The following is a 15,859-nucleotide window of genomic DNA, read 5'->3' as shown; positions in this document are numbered from 1 at the left end:
AAAAACTTGCTCCCTAAGTAATTCAATTACTAATAAGAAATATATTCTAGATGTTATTTACACTAAAGGGATGAGAGACGAGAATGAACCACACAATAGGTCAGCTATTTAAATTGATATCGAATTCGTTGTTCACAAAATTCGAACCTAAAACCCCCCTCTAAATAAAGAGAAATATCACTAGGCTGTATTACTATACGACTACTATAACGAAATTTTTAGTTGGTGAGTCATGCATGAATGAGTATTGTTGTGGGTGGATGAACATTTTTCTTTTGCTTTTTTGTTTCTGAAAAGGGAATAAGTAATGAATGGAAATGGAGAAAGGAAAAAAAAGGGAACAGAATAAACTCTCAAGTGCTATCTCCACCAATTTTCTTTCTTTTTCCTTATCCCTTTATTTAAAAGCCATGCCATGACTCATTCTATATTTGGAAATTATTTTGAGACCCTACCTGTCACATCCCCATCCGTGACGGATCACTTCCCGGGCCCGCTCCACCACCGTAGCACGATATTGTCCGCTTACCATTCCCTCATAGTTTTGTTTTTGGGAACTCACGAGCAACTTCCCAGTGGATCACAAATTATCACATCCCGGCCCGGGCGGGACCACTTCCCGGGCCCGACTCCTTACGCTTGCACATGTATGTTATTTACTCTGTGTATAGCTTGGAATGGTAAGCCCAAAGCAGACAATATCATGCTACGGTGGTGGAGTGGGCCTGAGAAGTGATCCACCCTGGGTCGGGATGTGACATTTGGTATCAAAGCCTAACCCTGGTCGTGGTGTGCTGACAAGGATGTCGGGCCCCTAAGGGGGGTGGATTGTGACATCCCACATCGCCCAGGGGAGTGATCCTTAAATGTATATTCTCATCCTTACCTAGCACGAGGCTTTTTGGGAGCTCACTGGATTCGGGTTCCATGGGAATTCCGAAGTTTAGCGAGTAGCGCGCGAAAGCATTCCCAGGATGGGTGACCCATCAAGAAGTTCTTGTGTGAGTTCCCAGAAACAAAACCATGAGGGTGTGCTAGGGGCCCAAAGCGGACAATATCGTGCTACGATGGAGTCGGGCTCGGGAAGTGGTCTAGCCCGGGCCGGGATGTGACACTGCCACACTCATGACTCATGAGTCACAATACTTCTATTTTTGTATAAAATCGTATTTGGTATTTAATTTTTTTTTAAGCAAATCAAAATAAAGAGTAATACTAAAGAGATCCCAGTTTTGAATTTATATTAGTGTACCATTTCATGTGGCAACTGATGCATAAATCAACATCTGATAAGATATTCATTAATTAATGTAGCATGTACAAATTACTTGTCACATCATATAATATACCTTGTAGTATAAAGATGTAGCCTCCTTAGCATTTTCTCAAAATAATTCAATCTAATTCAATATGTTTTGGATCGACCTTAACTCTTGGGGTAAATTCAACTAGCGAATAAGAATACGATAATAAATTAAGATTATGATACGTTTAAGGTTTGATTTTTTTTCTAATATAAGGTACAAAAAAATATAACTAGGACTATAGTCTAACAATATCCTTCACTCAAGTTTGATTCACTTGTCATTTCAAAAAAAAAAAGTTTGATTCACTTGTATGACGAGCTCATTACTTAATTATCATGACTAACTCATTGCAATTAGTTGATTAATTGGTTTCGTGAAAATGTACAACTTGGGAAGCAGCTTGGGGTGACAATGAGTCACTATGTATGGGAGTTTTTTTTTTTTTTTACTCGCTTTGAGCAGAAAGAAGTTACCTAATATTGTAATTAATGACTAAGGACTAGTTTGAAAGTACTTTTAACATAATTGAAAACACTTTTGGATCCAAAATCACTTTAACTGTTTTTTGGAAGAAGCACCAGATATGTGATTCTTACAGGAAGCACGTATAGTGTTTTTACAAGATCCACTTGAATGTTTACTAGGGATTGGTTTCAAAAACATTTTCACCAAAAATCGCTTTCAATCATTCTAAAAGCACTTTCAAACGAGCCATAAATCCAAGAATATTAGGTTTTCCTCCCCATTTTGTAAGGGTAAGGGTACAATAGTAGTCCAACAACCAAACTTCGTGAGTAGTTTGATCCACCTAATTCTTCAACATCCCCTTTTTGTTTGTTTTCATCTTTGTATTATTTTTTTTTTCTTTTCAATAAATATAATATTGATTTTCTTCATGAACAAAAAGAAAATGTAAAACTTGGATTTCATGAAGAAAAATGGCATCTATCAACGGTCAAGATCCAAGGGTTCATTTCAACGAATGGTCACATACGTTTGTGATCAATTATAACTGCTCTATCAACTTCATTTTGAAACGTCCAATTCGGGAACGATCGTTTTCAAGTAAAGTGGGTCAAAAAACAAATATTAATATTTAGTACCATCGTGCCCACCATTATTCAAACAGGAGGCCCTTTTTCTGATTAAAATCCTACCAAATCAACAACTCAATCAGTGACTAGCCTTCAACTTGTTGAAAAAATATTCAAATGATAGGATGATCGCAACAAGAATTTTAGGTTGAGACGTCTAAAAACATAAGAGCAACTTGCATAAAATGTTTATTTAAAAGAAATTTTATTTGAACCTATGAAACCTTTTTCTACACCAACTTAAATTTAAATTGTTAATTGTCTATTTTACCTTATTGCATAATTACTATTAATGTAACATCCCACAACGTCTAGGGGAGTGGATCTTGTAAGCCTTATATGTATATTTTCATCTCTACCTAGCACGGGGCCTTTTGGGAGCTCATTGGCTTCGGGTTCCATTGGAACTCCGAAGTTAAGTGAGTTCGTGCGAGAGCAATCCTAGAATGGGTGACTCATTGTGAAGTTCTCTTGTGAGTTCCCAGGAACAAAATCGTGAGGGTGTGGTAGGGGTCCAAAGCAAACAATCCCGTGCTATGGTAGAGTCAAGCTTAGGATATGGTGAGGGCCTGGGTCGAGATGTGACGATTTGATATCAGAGTCAATTCCTGGCCTAGTGTGTTGACGAGGACATCGGGCCCCTAAGGAGGGGTGGATTGTAACATCCCACATCGTCCAGATGAGTGGATCATGTAAACCTTATATGTATATTCACATCTCTACTTAGTACGAGGTTTTTTGGGAGCTCACTGGCTTTGGGTTCCATTGGAACTCCGAAGTTAAGCGAGTTCGCGCAAGAGCAATCCTAGGATGGGTGATCCACTGGGAAGTTCTCGTGTGAGTTTCTAGAAACAAAACTGTGAGGGTGTGGTAGGGGCCTAAAGCAGACAATATCGTGCTACGGTGGAGTCGAGCTTGGGATGTGGTGAGGGCTCGGGACGGAATGTGACAATTAAGTACAAAATGAAATTAATAATAAAATTCAAATTTATCAATAAACTCATTAAACTCTACCATCATTTTTTGTTTATCATACGTTCATTCTAACTAAAATCCTAATAGATCTTGTAGAGAAAAACAAACTTTTTAATTAATGGATGGTGATTTTGAAGTTTTGAATCCTTCAACTAAGATATGACTCAATTTATGAATATTTTGTTCTTTTGATTTCAATTTTTTTTAAAGTTTAGAAGATGACTATTTGAGTTTCAATTTTTTTCATCAATATCCTGAATGATTTGTTAAATTTTCTGCAATTGGAAAATTCTAAGGAAAAACTTCTTACAAATATTCTTAGATTATAAACTTTCTTACTTGTTGATAAATATAAGGGGATGAATTGTTTGATTTGTTGCTTATGCACATCAATATAAATAAAAAAGGCAAATGTTTGAGTTTGATAGCAGAAAGAAAAAAAAAAAAAAAAAAAAAAAAGTAGCCATGGAAAGACTATTGGAAAGAGGGGTGGAGCAAGGACGCCTTTTTTTTTTCTTTTTTTAAAAAAAAAAAATCAATTACAGATGTTATTTTATAAAGAGAATGAGTGTAAAGACAATTTAACATTTTGAATTGGGTTTGAGAGGATAGTTTTGGTAATAAATTTGGATTTAAAGAGAGATTAATTCTTTAATAAAAAAACAATATGGGTGAAAAAAGTAAGTTGGGGTGTAAAAAGATGTTACATGGGTTCAAATAAAATTTTCCTTTATTTATTTGTTGGTCGTGATGAGTTGAATGTGACATCCCACATCGCCCAGGGGAGTGATCCTTAAATGTATATTCTCATCCTTACCTAGCACGAGGCCTTTTGGGAGTTCACTGGCTTCGGGTTTCGTAGGAACTCCGAAATTAAGCGAGAAGGGGGCTAGAGCAATCCCATGATGGGTGACCCATTGGGAAGTTGCTCGTGAGTTCCTAAAAACAAAACCGTGAGGGAATGGTAAGTCCAAAGCGGACAATATCGTGCTACGGTAGAGTCGGGGCCGAGAAGTGATCCGTCCCGGGCCGGGATGTGACATTTAGTATCAGAGCCTAACCCTGGCCGCGTGTGTGCCGACAAGGACGTTGGGCCCCTAAGGGGGGTGGATTGTGACATCGCACATCGCCCAGGGGAGTGATCCTTAAATGTATATTCCCATCCCTACCTAGCACAAGGCCTTTTGGGAGCTCACTGGCTTCGGGTTTCGTAGGAACTCCGAAGTTAAGCGAGAATGGGACTAGAGCAATCCCATGATGGGTGACCCATTGGGAAGTTGCTCGTGAGTTCCTAAAAACAAAACCGTGAGGGAATGGTAAGCCCAAAACGGACAATATCGTGCTACGGTAGAGTCGGGGCCGGGAAGTGATCCGTCCCGGGCCGGGATGTGACATTTGGTATCAGAGCCTAACCCTGGCCGTGTGTGTGCCGACGAGGATGTTGGGCCCCTAAGGGGGGTGGATTGTGACATCGCACATTGCCCAGGGGAGTGATCCTTAAATGTATATTCCCATCCCTACCTAGCACGAGGCCTTTTGAGAGCTCACTGGCTTCGGGTTTCGTAGGAACTCCGAAGTTAAGCGAGAAGGGGGCTAGAGCAATCCCATGATGGGTGACCCACTGAGAAGTTGCTCGTGAGTTCCCAAAAATAAAACCTTGAGGGAATGGTAAGCCCAAAGCGGACAATATCGTGCTACGGTAGAGTCGGGCCCGGGGTGGATCAATTGTCATATCCCGTCCCGGGGCGGATCACATCCCGGGCTCGCTTCACCATCGTAGCACGATATTGTCCGTTTTGGGCTTACCATTCCCTCACGGTTTTGTTTTTGGGAACTCACGAGCAACTTCCTAGTGGGTCACCTATCATGGGATTGCTCTCGCGCACTACTCGCTTAACTTTGGAGTTCCTACGGAACCTGAAGCTAGTGAGCTCCCAAAAAATCTCGTGCTAAGTAGGAATGAGAATATAGATTTAAGGATCACTCCCCCGGGCGATGTGGGATGTCACATGAATATCTCCTACTCTTATGTTATTTTATTATGTCTTTTTTTTTTCTTACTTTTTGTCGAAATCTCTAACGGGCAGCCTAATTTTAAGAAAATCTTAATACCAAATCTTGTATAGACTACAGTTCTTGGTCTTGGGTTTTGTCTTTTTGATTTTGCTACGATACAACCATCAATCTGACTTTCATTTCAAGCCTTGTTAGTTTATGGTTTTGATTTCATGAAACCATTTTCTAATAATGTTTATATATTATCAGTGTTTCCTTGTTCGTCAAACAAATATTCATGTGTTTGGAGCTTTGGATTGTTATTTTGGAAGTGTTTGAATTGCTAGCTCAATACAAATACATATATTCCAATATTTGGTTGTTTTTAATTCTGAATGGCAAATCTTTTTTTCTTTTGAAATATTTTAAACTGGTGTGTGCAAATTCATGAACTCTAAACAGTTAATAATGTTAGCGAAAAATACTTAAAGAATCAGATTGTATAAAAAACTTCTCAAGTCTCGCCTGAATATTATAAATTTATAATTAGTTGTGAAGAACCCAAGTCTATATGTTAGGCAAACTTCTTTTTGATGGAAACTGGACCGTACAAACAAATTTATTCAATGTTTGATCGATATGTTGTCATCATTAGATTGATTTGTAGTTAATATTTAATTTTTTCCAACTTAACAATTAAAAGATGTGCATTCATCATTTCAAGCTCTCAACCTATAAAGAATTATTAATAGAATAATGCTTGTTGCTCCCCTTCCGTATACATGCTCATTTGAGAAGCTTAAAAATAGAAAAATACTACAAAAAATAAGGAGTTTTAACAAAAAATTCACGATATTATTCATTTTAACAAAAAATTATATTTTATACTAAAAAGTCAGTCATGGTACTATTCATTTTACCCTTTATTTTGTCCTTATCATTAAAACTTAAAGTTTTCAAGTTTTTTTCATTAGTTTTTTTTTCTAAAAATATGCAGTATTGAAGCCAGACCCTTAATAGGGAAGATGATCCTCTCCGGATCCACTTTGTGGCGATCCTATGGATCTCCACATCCTAATCATTCATTGTATATCTTGTGGTCAGTTTCGTCAAGTACTATTTGTGTTTAATTTTAAATAAAAAAATCAAATAATTTTTGACCGTACGATACACGATGAATGACTAAGATATGAAAATCCTTAAAATCCTCACAATTTAGATCCGGATGGGATCTAAATCCCTTAAATAGAATGCAAACTTCTAAAAGAATAACCGGGCCATACCAACCCAGGTTAACTATTCTGTTGATTCTGGTTGTGAAACACCCCACCACCCCCCCCCCCCCCCCCCCCCCACCCCCCCCCTCCCCCCCCAAAATCACGCAAGCCACAAGCCACATGCGTAAGTGCTGAAAATTGTCGTCGTTCGCCGTTATTGGTGCCGAAAATTTTCAACCTTATTGTTCAACGATGACCTAAAATTTAGCAAATTTATCATCTTAAATTATGTTTGTTGTGTGGTTTTATTGTTTTTATATGTATACACAACAAAATTAGAGAATTTATAAGAAAATTCATCTATTGACATGTATTTTTTTTAAAGCCACTCTTGGACATCAACGGTCAACCTTGAGACCAAAATTTGACTGGCTGGTTGGAAAATGTGGTAGGATTTAATAGTAATTAAGTAATCATTTTGAGTTATAGTAGTATTTTTTGCTTATTTATTTATAATTTATACTTGTATAGTTTTTTATTTTATATTTTATCGTCATATACCTAGTTGAATACTACTCCGAATGAGATACCTAATTAGGATTTTTTGTCCTACAAGTTCGGAGTTGTATATCGTATCGAAAATTGTCAAAATTTTTTTTTTTACTCTTTGTTTGGTGAATAAGAGCTTGTTTGAATGTGCTTTTAAAATAACTGAAAGCGTTTTTAGAGAAAATATTTTTGGGTTCCAAAAGCACTTGAAGTGATTTCTGCAAGAAGCACTAGTTATGCGCTTCTAGGATTTACTTGCATTTTTACTAAGGATTAATTCTAAAAACATTTTTATCAAAATCGTTTTCAGTCATTTTAAAAACACATTAAAACGAGCTCTAAATCTCCTAGAACTAACTTCAAATGATTGGTCAGTGAAAAGCGAGTAAAGATATGAAATTCCCAACTCAAGTTCAAAACACCCATAAATGCATTTCTTGGGGCCATTATCTCTGTTTTGGGCACCATTTGACTTGGAGGCCAAAAGTTTGTTAACGGACGGCTCATGTTATACGACGTTACATGAAAAAGAGGATCATTGCATCATTAATCTGTGGTACGTAGAACATCTTCAATACTTTAGCAACAACAACTCGTAAAACTTGCCTGGATATTGTTTATGGGCTTTAATTTCCTTCGGCGCTTTGGGGTCTTCGGCCCAAAAGCATTTTTGTAACTTCAGCATGGAGGGGGAAAGGATACTATTTAAAAAGGAAAAGCTTTAGCATGCACGCCAGATTCTACTTACTGTTGTAAATCTAATTACGGTTGAGTATGGCAAGAGATTCGTAGCTCGGATAAGAGCGTTTACAAAATCTTATATTCAACTCCCTTCTGTTTTAATATCGCTTATATAAAAAAAAAACATACATACAAATATATATTGATTCAAGCACCATGCAAGTGTTGAACCACATTACTTAATGGATAATCCGTATTATGTCAGTATCACGTACTAAATACCAACAGAAAATGGACCAAATTGATGTCGGTAGTGCTGTAGTTTAGACTGTAACAGTCACTCTTTGTCATAAGAAAATGTTAGAGCTATCCTGTATGATAGCGAGTACTCATGCAGAAAGAAAAACAAAAACCAACTTGTTTAATTACTCTCTTCTCTTTAACTTTATCTCTTTGAGCAAATAACAGATTATTTTTATCACAACTTTGGTTGATAGCAACAACAGTATACCTTTATCGTGAAAACACAAAGACATTTGCCCTAGCCAAGCTGCCATATATACAAAAGTAGCTAATATTACCAAGTTGAAAAACTTAAAAGAGGATCAGTGTAGCTGCTCTGAGCAAAAAGAGATCTGGTCAGTGCATGCTGCATGCATACGTATATCTTAAACTTATTAAAAGATGTTGGAAACGATGGAAAAAGCATGCATAAGAGAATATCATCATCGTGTAACCTTTGTCAAGAGTCTTTTTCTTCTAATAAACAAAAGGAAATTAATTATAATACATATTGCAATTCAAATTTAATTCCGTCTACGTATCTAGCAAAAGCAAAACCTCTCTCAAAAGGGAGGAAAGTCCTCCTTCTACGTACCCTAATGTGATATTATACTAGCATATAAATATATTGGTATTGTCAAATTCTCTTAACATCATGTAAATACCATCTCTTCAATAAATTATTAAATGTGGAGGCTGTTTAGTCATCTATATGTCTGTCGAAAAAACAACAATTCTAGTAACAGGTAGATCTATTTTTTGCTAAAAAGAAAGGAAGAAAAGAAATGGTAATAAGATGGAAGAGAATCTTGTTCCTTCTTTGTCTATATGAATGCCAAGTGAGAAAGCAGTAAAAAGAGAGTCTGATTCGGTCTTTGAGTAATTGTAATGAAACAGGTCGCAGCAGCAGCAGCAGAAAGCATGCAGGGAGCAGGTGAGGTAAATCGAGTGTATTGTTTGCAATGGTTTATAAATAAATGCCAAAGTAAATGGTAAATCTATATTTTATACGGCGCAGAATGGGCGGACATCAAATGTGGCGTAGGGCATGCCGTTTCGGACAGACAATACGGCAACAAATGTTAAGGAAATTGTGTCACTCTGTCGCTGTCTCCCCTTCCCATTTAATTTCCATTAGCAAGTTTCGTCTTCTCTTGTTATTATTTGTCATGGGGCATGAGATGTCCCCTTTATGCGATGAATTCATATTTCTTATTTTTACAACTTAATCAAAATCATGAGATTAGTTGACCATTTTAGCAATTGATGTATACTTATTGCATTAGATGTTATGAACTTATGTGGTCAATCAACTCGTATGAGTTTGTCCGGTTATAAAATATGGTTTTTATCATTTGAGAACAACTTTAGCGAGGTTGTTTTGGTTATATGTGAGTGTCGATTAAAATATTAGCAGTGCAACTAAAAGTAGGAACACAATTAACATTTTACATGTAAAGAATCATTAATCAAATTGTATCCTATGGCCTCTCTCCTCTCCACTCTTTTAAATGCACGAAATTATCCAGTTTTGAAGTGAAAGCTACTTTCCAAAAAATGAGAAAATGAAATGAAAGCCGTGTAGCGTTCTTTCAAACGGACCAAAAGTGTTGTTGGGCCTCACTTAACAATGTCTCGGTAGGAACTAGGAAGCTTCAGTTTTGATGCACATGGACAATATCCCCTTCCTATATTCTTAATCAATCCCCACAACATGCTTAAAGAAAAAAAATTATGAACTTTCCATACACTAGGAAATTTCCCTTTGCTTTTTTATTGGAAATTTTATGGTAGGATTTAACTTTCTGTTTATAATGACTCGAAACATTTACATGAAACGGATTTTATAAATATGTGATACTTAAGTTCTTATCTACTACAGTAACATGATAATAAATTACTGCCACATGATAGTAGTTCGAATTTGATTGTCTCATTCTTAAGCCCTAAACAATATAATCTTCATAAAATATAAGTTGAGTCATTTGGATGAATTTTATTAGTTTTGATGAAGTGATTTTGTACTTGGGTTATTATTTTTTTTTTTTTAAGAGGAAACGATAGTTGATTTTGTTCATAAGTTTAAGAAAGGATATAATTTTGGAGGAAGACATCTTGGAGAAGATTTCCTTAAATAAAAAACTAGAAGAATTAGAAAATAAGGTCAAGTTGGTCATTCTATGCGTCGCATAATTAGCGGTTCGACGAACATAGTGAATTCTAACGGATTCAAAACCCGTAAACTAGGCTTAATATCCTCAATTAACGATCCATCAGCGAAGGTTTGGCAACATTGCCAATAGCTTGAACAACTTGAAGCGCATTACACTCCGGTATAACTTGCAATCAATTTCTTTGAGATGCCAGCCGAAGACCCTTACGAGCAGCTAGAATCTCGTGCGAGATTTTCCGAGCAAAACCTCCAGCATAACTACCATCATCGTCTCAAAAAATCAACACCGATTCCCCGAGAACATGTACTTGCGATTTTAATTTTTCTTCCACGTGAAAAAGAACTGGTAATATATTTTTCACTGACAGTAGCGTAAATGACCTAAAAGCTGCTTATAATCCAGTAGTAAAGTAAAGTAAGCTGTAAAAGGTAAATAATAAGTTCTTGTTTGAATTCGAGAGCAAGAAACCGAAAGACCAAAAGAAGAAAAAAGAGGAGTTGTCAGTTGAGCATCTCTGATGAATCCGAAAAATGACTCTTCGTTATTCCAAAATTGCACTGTTTCTGTTACCGGGTTGACCATCTTTTACTTTCTATTGGTACACGTGTCGGTCTGTATTACATCCCCCGGTAATTTTCTAACGGCGTTCCAGTTATACGCAGTCAACGCTTTTCCCACTACAACAAAGACCTTCCTTAATTTTTGACCGCGTGACCAGTCACGTTTCCATCTCAACCATCAAAATATCCCATCTGACGGTGTTGAAACTCCCAAGATCTAAACTGTGCTTCACGTGATTCTAAGGAAAATCATTCGCTTTTTTAACTTAAATCAGTGACCAAATAAAATTAGGTCTCGTCTGATAATTGTTTTTAATAATTGAAGATATTTTTAGATAAAATATTTTTTATTTTAAAAACATTTGAAATGTTTTCTTAAGAAGCATCAACTTACCGAAAGTATTTTAAATGTCTTTTCAGAATCAATTCGCATTTTTATTAAAAATTAATTTTATAAATATATTTCTTAAAATCGTTTTTAGTTATTTAAAATACTTGTCAAACAAGCCATTAAAAGCACTGGAAGTAGAAATGTTCACAACTTTAGGCCACATTTATTTATTTTTCAATAAAATCTGATTTCCTCTAATAATATAAAGTAATGGCTGAATGCGAAGGAAAAAAAAGAAAAGAAAAAAGGGACAGGCGTGAAGGGTTCTGAGATAAAACCCCTTCGCATGCTTTGCGTTTGGCGCTCTCTCTCCTAAAAAAGTAAAGAGAGAGAAAGGAACAGACTCAGAGATGGATATGGGCATGAACTCAACCCTTTCTCTCTCCCTTGTTTTTTTTGTGTAATGACCAAAGCTTTTCTTCTCTTCTTCTCCGAAGAAGATGGCTCTGCAAGAAGAACCCCAAGAGCTCCAAAACCCTCCAATGGCGTTCGATCCTTCATTATTCTGCGAAGAAGGATTTGAGGAAGATTTGGGAGACAATGGTAGTGAGGAGGAGAGCGAGAACTGTGATGGGTTTTCAAAAAAGCAATCATCTTTCCCTTTGATTTTCCTAGAAAGTGATATGTTCTGGGAAAATGATGAACTTTCCTCTCTAATCTCCAAAGAGGAACAAACCCATGTGTGTATCAGTGGAGAAATCTCAGATGGCTCTTTGATGGCGGCTCGGAAGGAGGTGGTTGAGTGGATTCTGAGTGTAAAGGCACACTATGGCTTCTCCTCTTTGACCGCCATTCTGGCTGTGAACTACTTTGATAGGTTCATTGCCAGCCGGCCGTTTCAGAGGGACAAGCCGTGGATGAGTCAGCTCGCCGCCGTCGCCTGCGTCTCGTTGGCCGCCAAAGTGGAGGAGACCCATGTGCCCCTTCTCTTAGATTTGCAAGTACGTGTAAATTTCCATTTGTAATTTGAGTGTTTGTGAAATTGCTGGACTGTTGTGTTTATTGGATTTCTCATGATTGTGATTAGGTGGAGGAAACAAAGTATGTTTTCGAAGCGAAGACCATTCAAAGAATGGAGCTTTTGGTGCTATCGACTCTCGGGTGGCGGATGAATCCAGTGACCCCAAATTCGTACTTTGATCACATTATCAGGAGGTTTGGTTTGAAGAGCCACCTGCATTGGGAGTTTCTGTGGAGGTGTGAGCGCCTACTTCTATCAGTCATAGCGGGTGAGCAATCTAAATAAGCCTTCATTTCGATGAGTTTATTAGTATCAAACATGTATCAAGAAGGCATAAATGTATTCATAATGACACCAGTTGGTACTGAATCTTACATTTGATACGGTGTTTTTATTGCAGATTTGAGATTTACATGTTATTTGCCTTCCGTATTAGCCACTGCGACAATGCTGTATGTAATTGATGAGATTGAGGCATTTAATCCTGTGGAATACCAAAATCAGCTTATGAATGTACTTAAAGTCAGTAAGGTTTGTACTTAATACATCGATTTCTCACTTGTGTAATTTCATCTCCTGCTTCTGTAAATGTAATTCAATTCAAGCTTGATGTCTTAAATAGTAGAATATTATTATGTCCTTTACAGGACAGAGTAAATGAGTGCTACAAGCTCATCCAGGAACTAGCAGGCAGCATCGAAAACCAAGGCCACAAACGCAAGCATTTATCGGTACCCAGCAGCCCAAATGGAGTTATTGATGCATCTTTCAGCTGTGATACGTCAAGTGATTCGTGGGCTGTAGCATCACCGGATCCTCGATTTAAAAGGAGCAGACTGGAGGACCAGCAGATGAGGTTGCCCTCTTTAAATCGTGCGTCTGTGGACGTGCTGAGCAGCTCTCGTTAGTCTCTAATTGTCTTTTGTCTACTATTAAACATAAAATCCCTCTTTTGCATATTATATTATTGGCAGTATCTACTTTGAGAACATTCTCTAATATTATCATCATTCCTTTTGTGGCCAAACTGTGAAAATGAAACGCTGTGAGATTAAAACTCCACCTCTCTTACCTCTTTCTGGAGATGTGGTTTGGGGGTGATGGTTTACGGATGAGTTGAAGAAATCCATCATGATTGATCTGCCATATGATAGTGTTTAAGTACTTATATCATGCATACACCCACAATTGACACAATTATATATTATCACTTATTCATTTTGTTATATGTAGTGGTTGTCAAGAAAATCCTCTTTATGCCCTTTATCTACCTTGACTTAGCTTGAAACTAAACCTAAGGCGTCCATGAGCACCGCAATGGGTGGGATGAGGGTAGATGTAGAAGTGTAAGTTCAGTTCCTCCAAGCAAAAGGGAAATGGAACAATAAAAACGCCAGATATGGAGACTGGCAACGCTAGTACTTCATACCAAACAAAAAGAAGTAAATGTTGGGCACTGAAAGTCTTTGATTGTTCAGCATGATTGAACATAACAATGACTTTGGAATTTTCTAATTATAGAGAGGTGAGAAATGAGCAGTGTGCTTGTTAGTTGGTTTGTTGAACTACATTAGAGAGAAGTTTAAATGTTCAAAGCCCTATGATTAGGTGATTTGATTGGGTTGCTCTTACAACATGATCAAATTCATCATTAGACATTTGCAAGGTTCCAAACGACCGAATATTTTCTTGCCAACATTTTGTCCTGCCTTAGAGGCGCTTAACTTTGTGTTTGTGCCTGTGCACATGTCCAAAACCAGTACAGTACTCATAAAGTAGTCTCATAAAGTAGTCTCATATTTGTATTATGCTAATTGAAATGATATACATAGTCCCAAACTAGAACAATCCGACTAATACGTTTATCTATTCTTTTCACTTATACAAATGATTGTTGTGGCTGAGTAACTAGTCTGATTGGTGTAGCTTGATCTTAGTACATGTTCAAACAATGCATCTAAACAACTTATGGTAAGGTTATTTAGCCACATTGATTTGTTTCTCTGTCGGTCTTTTTAGGTCCCCTGTCAACACCTACTCCCTTCTTTGTTTTGATTTTGATCCAACACCTAATTTCAAATCTGCAAATAGTCAATTGCTAAGAGAGTGAGCAATGTAACTTTTGCAAGCAGGCAATGAGCAATTTAGTAGCGTTGTCTTCATATGTTTGTAGAAGTCCGTAGTCTGCAAGTTTAAGCACCTTGTTTGTACATTTATGCATCTGAATGCCCAGTTACATTTGTAAGCCAGACTCCATCTGTTGATTGCAAATGCAATCAGCAAGTAGAGTCAATGTTTATAGTAACAAGCGTCTTATGTTTAGTAACGACGCTTTGTGTTCATGAATTATCATCCATAAATTTCTGTAAGGAAAGGTTTGAAATTGGGTTTTTGCAGGATATGGGAATTTGTGAGGAGATGTCTTTGTTCTTGTTGTCTGTGGTCCTCCCCTGCCTTTTTTTTCTTTAGGTTGGTTAAAGTTTTAGCTACATCCCTTTCGTATCATAAGTCGCATGCAGAGAAAGAAGAAGATGATGATTCATGACAGTATAAGATTCTTCAAAAAATTAGAGCAAACAAAGCAGAACTTGTTTGCATCTATTTTTCTCCATCTCCTTTTTCCTCCTGTCCTTAACATTAGGCGTGCCATAGTCGTTCGTACTGTGAAATTTGAAGAGTCAAGGGTCAGAAATTTTAACTTAAAACGTATGACCAACAAGAAACAACTACTTATGTTGTTTTGTTTCCCATGTTATTCTTCCAGCCAGATGTCAAGCACCACGTTGTCAAAACGAAAATTGCATATGATGTATCTGTCTGTCTCACCAAACATTATTATGTTTTTGATGACGAAGAGGGCTGACCAGTTCAAAGCTGATGGACGGGCACGGTCATGTTGGTTGGAAATTGATTTGGGTTTTAAATGACAAAATTAATGCTAAGGTCAGATGAAGTACTAGTTTTGTTTGGCGATTACCACCTAATACCTGGCGCTTAGCGATCGAGTGGAAATTGGTTGGTAGGACGACAATAGGATGAATTGTAAATCTAGACATTAGTCGGTCAATTCTCAATTGATTCTGCGAGTCTCGATTTGACCGTCACCCGAGTTGTGGTAGTGGTTCGTGTGACCGGGGTATGCTTTATGTCTTTTATGGGATACACAACTTCTAAGATTGCCCGTGGGTGCGGGGTCGGAGGGAGGGTTTTATCCTTGATACAAAAGAAAGAGAGATTAAAAAATGCTGGCAATCTTCTCACTCCTCGTAATCTTCCAGTGCATAATTGTAGCAATAACTAATAAGAAAGTTGAAAGGCGTTTAGCATATTAGATAAAGTGGATTAAGTAGGGAACACTGCAGAGGCAGAGACAAGAAACTACTCCTGCATCCAACTCAGACTAGGACTAGGAGTACGAGAGTGGGGTCCTCTCCGAATGAGCAAAAATTAAAGGAAAAGTGGCTTCACTGGTTTGCAATTATCATGCATAAATGATGTGCATCCACCAAATTTACTCACCAGGAAGAAAATGGCTCCTGTTTGTTATCTGTCATCCATTTTATTGATGAGCTTCTCATGAACATAAATCGTAGAGCAGCTCATTTCTTGCAGCTTTACCTTCCTCTATTCATTGTGTTTGGATAAACACCTTTGCAGAGGAAGGTAATCTCGC

At 37.2% G+C, this 15,859-nt stretch overlaps 1 protein-coding gene across 1 annotated transcript; it reads left to right on the top strand.

Annotated features, from left to right (window-relative positions):
- The first annotated feature begins 11,447 nt into the window (after window positions 1-11,447).
- On the top strand, window positions 11,448-13,213 carry LOC137747231 (cyclin-D3-2). Its single transcript, XM_068487301.2, has 4 exons — window positions 11,448-12,166; window positions 12,253-12,454; window positions 12,587-12,717; window positions 12,834-13,213. The coding sequence occupies exons 1-4, from the start codon at window positions 11,666-11,668 to the stop codon at window positions 13,092-13,094; spliced, it is 1,095 nt and encodes a 364-aa protein (XP_068343402.2). The 5' UTR covers window positions 11,448-11,665; the 3' UTR covers window positions 13,095-13,213.
- Window positions 13,214-15,859: the final 2,646 nt, after the last annotated feature.

This window comes from Pyrus communis, chromosome 2 (genome assembly GCF_041283825.1).
Source record: "Pyrus communis isolate YQ-2024b chromosome 2, ASM4128382v1, whole genome shotgun sequence".
In the NCBI taxonomy this organism is placed as follows: domain Eukaryota; kingdom Viridiplantae; phylum Streptophyta; class Magnoliopsida; order Rosales; family Rosaceae; genus Pyrus; species Pyrus communis.
Note: the sequence above shows the minus strand (reverse complement) of the source record. Positions and strands in the feature narration are given on the sequence as shown.

Bases quoted from the DNA above. Each gene is read 5' to 3' on its own strand.
- LOC137747231 (XM_068487301.2), top strand. From the start codon at position 11,666: ATGGCTCTGCAAGAAGAACCCCAAGAGCTCCAAAACCCTCCAATGGCG. The intron at 12,167-12,252 runs GTACGTGTAAAT...GATTGTGATTAG, and splicing joins CCCTTCTCTTAGATTTGCAA to GTGGAGGAAACAAAGTATGT. The intron at 12,718-12,833 runs GTTTGTACTTAA...TGTCCTTTACAG, and splicing joins ATGTACTTAAAGTCAGTAAG to GACAGAGTAAATGAGTGCTA.